General features: G+C 26.5%; 2 protein-coding genes across 3 annotated transcripts in view; one reads left to right on the top strand and one right to left on the bottom strand.

Annotated features, from left to right (window-relative positions):
* LOC108687885 (circadian clock-controlled protein-like) overlaps positions 1–3511 on the top strand; it is a 4476-nt gene extending 965 nt beyond the window's left edge. Inside the window, exons 2-5 of one of the 2 annotated variants that reach the window (XM_018193907.1) lie at positions 1064–1150; positions 1641–1907; positions 2333–2491; positions 2992–3511. In XM_018193907.1, the coding sequence (XP_018049396.1) occupies positions 1064–1150; positions 1641–1907; positions 2333–2491; positions 2992–3140 (662 nt within the window). In that variant the 3' untranslated portion in view covers positions 3141–3511. Of the gene's footprint in view, positions 1–1060; positions 1151–1640; positions 1908–2332; positions 2492–2991 lie in introns of both variants that reach the window. The other variant, XM_018193905.1, reaches the window with a different exon arrangement.
* Positions 3512–4122: 611 nt separating this feature from the next.
* LOC108687892 (circadian clock-controlled protein-like) lies at positions 4123–7100 on the bottom strand. The gene is made up of 5 exons (XM_018193916.1): positions 6853–7100; positions 5626–5759; positions 4875–5047; positions 4452–4660; positions 4123–4343 (listed from the first exon to the last, which is right to left on the bottom strand). Exons 1-5 carry the CDS (start codon positions 6923–6925, stop codon positions 4192–4194), a joined length of 741 nt encoding a protein of 246 aa, XP_018049405.1. The 5' UTR covers positions 6926–7100; the 3' UTR covers positions 4123–4191.
* Positions 7101–8925: the final 1825 nt, after the last annotated feature.

Raw genomic sequence — 8925 nt, 5'->3', positions numbered from 1 at the left:
GTGAGTGAATAAGAAAATATTTTATTTTAACAAAATATTTTTTTAATGAATTAATTGTATATACTGTAAATATTTTTTTAATGAATTAACTGTAAGAGTGTATAATGGAATCCAAAGAAAAAGCTATATATAAATATAAGTTACATCGCGATGTAGAATTTAATAAATTCGATGTAAGGTTTAATAAATCTTGATACATTATTTTTTAAATAAATTATTTATTATTTTTAACGTTTTCCTTTTTTTTGTTCTGATTTTTTTAATTTTGAAAATTTTTTTTAATTTACAACTATTAATTTTATTCTAAATAATAATCAATCAATCTGCAATGCGATAATGATAACTTTTTAACTATTACATTTTGAGAAAAAAAAAATGATTTTCTACATAAATTTTTTCTTTTTTTTACTGATTTCTATACTTTCGAAAATTGTTTATTATAATATTCTGTAATATTGTGGATACAAACTTGAATATAATATATCTACAATTAAATGACTATCAGTTTTGAATATAATTTGTATGTTGAAACTTACGTGCGGTTGAACGGATAATAATTGCACAATTTTAACGTATACTGTTTTTCACACGTTTCAATCATTATAATTATGATAATTTCATTAGCAATGTTTCTGTTTTTTGATGAATTACATGTTTTGCAAAAATTTATATGCAATTGATTAATATATTTTATGGTTGATTTTATTGGAGAAAGGAAAGAAGTTTCGTTAGTATTAACCACAATAAGTTCGAAACTTGTATAGAATTATTTGCGCAAGAACTTATTACAGTGACTTACGTAAATATATTTCAATTAAATATTTTCTAGAATTAAATTTGTAATATTAAAATAATTAGCATCAAAAATAATAAACAGAAATGAACAATATTTAAGTAATGTTAATTAAAAGACTGAAATTAAAAAAATTATAAACTAATAACAAATTAAAATTGTTTGAAATGAAAAAATTTTACTATTTTTATTGCAACTTAGTGCAATAATAACTTAAATAATTAATTTGCTGTTATTATTAATATATATTTTTGTATATCTTTTAAGCAGCTATACAAACCTGTAAGCGTGATGCAGATGACTATTCGTCTTGCTTAAGACTTGCGATACAAGAAGCATGGCCGAACTTTGTCCCAGGTATTAAAAATAAAGTACTGGTAATATTTCTCTTTGATTTATTCGAAATTGTTAAGTTTTTATTATATTTATTGTTATACAAATATGATATATATATATATGAACATATTATCAGATTTAATTATTGCTTAATAATTAAAACGTCAATATATAATACATATTAAAATACATATTTATATTATGTGATTATACTTTCCTTTTAATTAATTCTTGATAATTTATTCAGTATGCCATCTCAGTATATATACAACTGATATCATTTTTAATTATTAAAATAAACAATTAATTACGTAAATTATAATTTATTCTATATTTGTTGTTATAAATAAAATATGTAATTAAATTATCATTGCATTTATTAATACATTTTAATTGACTCAAATTCTACTTTCGCTTTCTCCATACAGAATTAATAACTAACAACAGATTTGTTATTATAATTTATATTAATATATTATATCCTTGCACAAGTTTTAATTTTTTCCGGAAGGTATCCCAAAACTCGATCTGCCAGTTTTGGATCCGTACTTTACCGATCACGAAAGAACTATATACGAAACTAACGACATGCGCGCGGACATAACAGTCACAAATGTTAACACCTATGGACTTGCAAAGGCTCAATTCTTGGCCGTGAGACCACAGCATTCCGATAATTACTTTAAATTAGAGTTTGATGTCGATTTGCCAAAAATACTCATCGAGGGAAATTATAAGGCGGATGGATCCTTAGGAACGTTCCAAATTGGTGGCGAAGGTATGCAAATTAATTACTTTTAATATTGACACTATTTTAAATATGTATATACAAAGTATCATAAAATTTATTTTAAAAATATTGAAAATACAAAAAAAAATATTATATGCATTTACTTTAAATATTGAAAGTAGCACAAACGCTCATTATTATTTAATTTTCCACTTTTATATTTCTTTATCATTTAATAATAGATTCAATAATAGAATTTTATGAATCATAGTAGAGTTAAATTGTTTATTTTATTTTTAAAAGCATGTATATCTTCTGATTTTGGCTATATATAATATATTTATCTATAATATATTTTTCAAATTTATTAATTTATATTTTATAAACAATGAATTAAGATATTTTTGTTAATTATTCTACGTAAAAGATGTATAATATAATAATAATGTATAATTTAATTTCTATTGCGGCAGGATTCTTTAACATTAGCATGGAAGACATTAAATGCACTTGGATAATGGAAGGATCCGTCGCTAACGATAGATGGACGCTCGAACATTTCCATTTAAATCCGGAAGTTGGAAAGATGCAGGTCTGGTTCAGTGATATGTTCAATGGTAACGAGGAACTCAGTAAGTAAACTATTTCTTCGACATATTGTTTACTTCAAATTATAGTACATATTGATTTTATACACTATTAATTATAGTACATATTGATTTCCTAAACACTTGTAGAACATTAGATACCTCTAAAAAACGTCTGTAAAACGTATATGATCCAATATGTGTTCCCTGAGTAGCTGAGAACGGATTTATATTTACCTAGTTTTCATATTTCCATGAATAGAAATCGATTTTTATTGATAAATTATGAGTTATATCAAAAAGGAGACACTAAAAGCAAAATATTGTTTTTTCTTATTGCTATAATTGCCTGTTTATCATTATCCCTAATTGTCTTGTTATATCACTTTGCCATTTGTTGATAATTGCTCGATGGGAAACTCTGATGCCGTAATCCGTTACATAACGATTACGAATTCAATTAATTTGCTTTTTTATACGTCGATATAATTCATGGTGTAATCGTCATACCCGTCATATAAGTCATTACGTATTTTCATTTTCAGACAATGCCGCTATGAAATTCGTAAATGAATATTGGCCGACCTTGTATCGTTCGATGCTACCATTCCTCGCGAAGAACTGGGACGAACATCTTACTGAGATCAGCAACCGCATATTCTCGAAAATATCTTTCTCGAAGACGTTCCCTTGAAGCCCTTGAAGATGTTTCTTCTTGCTAAGATATGTACATAGTGTAGTATGTATAATCGAAGTAGCGCTGAATTGAAGTCTTAAATATTTCACGGACTACTCAAAACCGGCGCAGAGGACACAAAATTCCTCTATCTGTGAACATCCCGAAGTGATAAGTTCGATTCTTTTCATCGTCCGTACTTTTGATAGTGTTATTTAGATTTGCACGGCGTCGACATGTGTGGGAATAATGCGTTTATAATAATAATTATGTAACGTATAAACATAGATTATTCTTAGCATTGTTATTATTATTGTGTTATTGCTATTTTCACTAGCGATTGTTTTTGTAAAGCACAGATATAATAAATATCAAGAATAATATGAAGAGTATCAAACATATAAATTTAATAACTTTTCCGATAATTATCAATTCTTTTGAAAGTTTTTTACAAATTATTATTAGTTTACTGTGTTCAATCAATTTATTATGCAAAACATAATAGGTAATAATTTAAATGTAAAATTATATAATGAATATAAACAAATTAAAATAATTCATTTTTATCATATATATTTATATGATAAAAGGTACATTTGTTTTACTCTATCAATATTTACCATTTAATTCCATTGTGCGCTAAAATTATAACCATTTAAAACTTAATATGATAACGATTTATATACTCTGTTTTATTACTATAAGCAACAATCACATTATCAACATATTTATTATCAACATATATTTTTTTCTAGGTCAATATCAACGAAAATTATTTATCTTTGAATGTATTTATCTTTGAATGTAATTGTATATTTTCTTTAAATTATTTGTTCAATCTCTGATTAAAGAATCACACAAATAATATTTTGTTTTCACAAATAAATGAACGAAGCAACTTAATACGCGTTTACGTATTGTTTTCCTCTTTTTTTAATTAAAAAAATATTTGATAAGATGTCTTTTTTACGCTATAACGCATTATTTAGTATTCGTGCATATTTAAAATATATCATTAATTTTTCAATAACAAGAAGCTAATAGTAATTAATATAATGTAAATAGTATTCTAAGGTATAAGAAATGATTCCACTGGTACATGTCGCAACAGCTGGTTAACAATACCAGCAAAGAGTGCCGATAACTTCTTTTTTAATTGCGGTTCCATTAATTTCAACACTTCTTGTCCATTTTCTCGAAGGAAAAGATTGATTGCCTCGGCTAAAAATTGAAAAATCATTTAATAATAAAAATGAATTGTTCGTAAAAATTAACGATTTTAACTATAATCATTTTTATATTATTAGATGTGTTATGTGATTTGCTTACTAAGTATTCGATTGTTGTTAAAAATCTTGCTGACTCGCATTTGCAAATTTTTCACTCCGAGCGCAACATCGAGATTATCAACATTTAAATACGTCTTGTTTTCTCGCAACTTTGTAGAGATTGTCCCTCTGACTAGTACTTTAGCATCTCCGAAACGCGCATGGAATGTACCGTTTCCACTTGCAGGCAAAATTATTAATACACCAGAACTATAAAAATTAAATTTGATGAAATAGAAATTCTATCGTTTAAATGTAAAAAAATATAATTATTAAATTATATATCTTTTACAATTTATTATATCGAACTACAATTTTTACAACTTATAAAATGAAATGGAATATTACATAGTTTTATAAATAAATATAAATTTTTTTATATATACGAGATCACATTAAAAAAGTACGTAGATATAGAATTTACCTGGAATAATGCGCATCTAATATAAGGGCCGGCATTCGAACAATGGCTTGGAAAGGTGAACCCAGCTTGATATCTTCCACAGTGTAGTTACTCGCTCCCCTTATAAAAAGGTCTCGAAGTTGAATTTTATAACCATTCGTACCACCTGTCAGAGAGAGAGTCAGTTCGTCCATCTATTGAAATAGACGGAATATATAAAATATATATGTAAATGAACATGTAAAATAGTAAATATAAAATGGCATAAATAATGAATCTTCCATTATATATTATTATACATCAATACATACAGTATATTAAATTTTTAACATAATTTTTAACATATTAAATTTTGAGTTTCAGTATATTAGACTTTAAACATGTAAGATTGGCGGATGCTTGTCAAAATATAAGAGCAACATGTTATAACACTTTTCACAATTTTTATTAATTATCACAATTATTAATTTTTTTTTAGTGTAACAAATTTTAAAACTTCTGAAATAAAACAAGTATGCATACATTTATTAATTTAATGTATACATTTATTATTAATAGAAACAAATAAATAAAAAGTGATTAAGAGATGAAAATGCACAAATACACATACGTAAGTATAGTTATTTTTCTTCTGTTACATTATAAGCATGAGACATTTTTTATTTGAAATGCTTCTTCTTAAAAGAAATCTATTGATATAAATCATAATTAAGTACAACTGACTTTAATATTGTTTATAATATATAACCAATTTAGGACACATTAAACTTACACGGAACGGTTCTACCGAGGGTAACTCAATTTCAGAGATTCCGACTTTCAGATAAGATCGCAGATGATGTAGAGCGTCGATCAGACAAGTTATCAGCTTTGGATCGCTTTTGGAACATTGTTTCACATATTCAGCTAAGAGTAGAATGTTATTATACATATATTGAATATATATTACTTTAAGGTATATTGTCATTTCAGTTATGCATATTGTATTGTTCCGAAAGTGTGATAATTATATTTTTTAAATTTTATTTCTTTTTTATGTTCTTAATATAGCAAGAGAAATTTGATGTTCTAGGTCGTATAAGTAAAAGCGTCAATGAGTAAAAAGCGTGTTAATCTCTAGTCGTGTTAAAAGTGAAAGTTCTATCTCATGACGAAAATGCCTTCAAGAATAAGTAGATTGGTACAGCTGCAAGAGGTTACATATGTTAAGAGTTCTTTTTCTGACGTTTTTTTTCTAATGCTTTGCAAAATCATGTCAGGAAATGATTAGTACGATGTATAATAAATACATTGCATAATTAGATCAACACATATACAGGTACACATAAATATTCAACAAATATCCATTAGAAACAATATGTTCTACCTATTTGAATCTGTATCTTTTTCGGGGTGCTGTATTCTATTCTTTATAACGTAAATATTTGACAATAGATAGAATTTTAAATAGATTAATTTTTAACAGATTACAGATTTATTGAATTTAAATAAAATGACAGAAGTTTTATGTCTATGCTTTACGTCTGAAAACATTGAAATATTTGATTACAACATAATATTTCTGCGGAAATGGAGATCCGATCTTTGCGAGTGCGGTACTGTTGCATGTTACATAGAAAATTACACGTAACTTGAGTTAGAAAATCTTTATTATTATGATTACAAAAAAGTATTTTAGTATATAAAACAATTTATGCTTTAGTATATAAAATTAATGCTCTTAAAATTTTTTTTAATCATAAATTGTCCTATTTTTCGAGTTTTTTTATAGATATGTTACGCCTATTTCGAAAAAAGTCTGATTATGTCAAGTAAAAATGGCATAATCGAATTTTTTAGCAATAATTAATTGCAAATTATTGTATGCCTTTATTATAATTAAACTATTAATTGTCTTGTTTATTCCAATACAAATATAATTATAACTGTATGAATATTCAGTGATGAAGATATTAAAGATGCTAACATTAAATTTACGGAAAATGTTTTGATTACTCACGGCTTGTATCGGAGAAGAGAGTTGCAGTACAGCCGACGACGAGGAGAAGGATGGCCCATAATTTCTTATTCATAATTTTTTAAGACAGTCGTGACAACGAAGACGAAAGTTTCACGAAAGATTATTGGGACTTATTTGTATTCACCGTTGCAACTTCAATCTTTTGTTGATGTTAAACACTAAGATCTTATTGCAATCAAAAATCACTAACTACGATGAATTCGACTGTGGACTCGAATCGCGGCACCGTTAGAATAAGACTGACTATGCAAGAGAGGGCATTGACAGACAGCAGATCGTAGCTGCACTCGCAAATACTTTCACTGCTGTAACATGTATGCATCTGCGCCTTCTTCGTCATCTGCAGACGAGTCCTGCAGGCCTATTCTGTAACTCTCAACGCAAATTTCGTTATCATTATAATGCTGCTACGCAGCTCTTTCGTCATGGTAAAAAAGCTGCGCAACAACGTTATAATGACAATGAAATTTACGTTAAAAGTTACAGAATAGGTCTGCTCAGATTATAGAGACAGCTGATGAAAGTGCCTTACCTAGAATGTATGTTGTCTATGTAGAAGATATGTCTTCTGCGTATAGATCATCGTACGTTATAATGAGAAATTTCCAATTTGATCATGACGAAAGTAAAGTAAATATTGTATCAAATCGATGTTAATAAATTAAGATAGATTTTTTAAATGAACATAGCGGTCGATCGCTCTTATCAAAGAAGGCAAGATTTTTCGCGACATAAAAAAAAAATGATTACTTTTCTCTTACATTGTAATTTTTCGAATGAATATTTTATTTTTTATAAGTAAATATATATTTTTTATAAGTAAATATATAGATAATGATTGGGTTTTTGATATAAAACAGTAAAACTGCAAAGATAAATCGTGAAGTAAGACGATCATCTTATATTCAATGTAAACATTAACGCAACGCTATAAGAACGTACTTTGTATGATGTAACGTCATTTGCATTCGACTACAATTAAGCTGTTGCATTATGCAATGAAATTTCGATAGATTGAACATGCATTTCATGATTTACGATCAATTATAGAATTAGTATACATTCAGAATTAGTATACCAATATTCTTTAATTAGACAGTACATATTGAAAAATTTTAATTTTTTATAATTCTTATCGAAAAAGCTTCTTAGCATTAAAATACACGATGCTAAGATAAAGATGACATTCCAAAGAGGTTAAATTAAAAAAAAAATTTTTTTGTTTTTTCATTTTTATTAATTTTTTCTGTTTGCCAGATTATCAAAAATTAATTCAAAAGTTAATTAATATAATAAAATTTTTAAGATTTAAAAAAAATCGAAATTCATTTATTAATATTAATATTAATGTATAGCCAGTTACTAAAAGAACAATACTTTTTAATTCGATGGTTTTCGGAACGCGCAAAAATTCTGACAGAGCAGACTACTCTCTGAACATCTATAATCAGCGATTATGATGGGTTATAATAATTCAAAGTGATGCAGAATCATCTTGTACACAATGAAAAAAATGTATTTGTGCACAGCGGAAAATTCTTAAGATGCTCTTCGGATATTATAAAATATATCGTGATAAGTAATAATAAAGTAAACGCTAAATTTTTATAAATTTATTTATATTTTAAAAATAACATGTTTATTATTATTAAAAATTCAAAATTTAAAAATAATAATATAACATAATATTATTATTTAACTCAATAATAATACACAAATTTTACACACAATAATAATACACAAATAATAATATACAAATTCGTTTTCGCAACAAATTCAACGATCGATCGCTTCTCCGTCGGGACGGAGCTTAATTCTAGCCAGCCTGTGATATCAAGGCAAATGGAAAAACTTTACTTACGCAATCCTTCACCTACGCATCTGCCGCCGATATCACGAGCTATCAGAAGCAATTTTCCTGCACTTCTAACGGAACAGGAGAATTGACTGAGTTCCATCTAAATTACGTATTAATATTATCATTTATTTTTTGGTATTGTATTTACTGACTTACTTTACTATACTTTATATTTTATAGTTATATTTTATAGT

This window comes from Atta colombica, unplaced genomic scaffold (genome assembly GCF_001594045.1).
Source record: "Atta colombica isolate Treedump-2 unplaced genomic scaffold, Acol1.0 scaffold22, whole genome shotgun sequence".
Taxonomy (NCBI): domain Eukaryota; kingdom Metazoa; phylum Arthropoda; class Insecta; order Hymenoptera; family Formicidae; genus Atta; species Atta colombica.
This window is presented reverse-complemented; position numbering and strand designations above follow the sequence as displayed.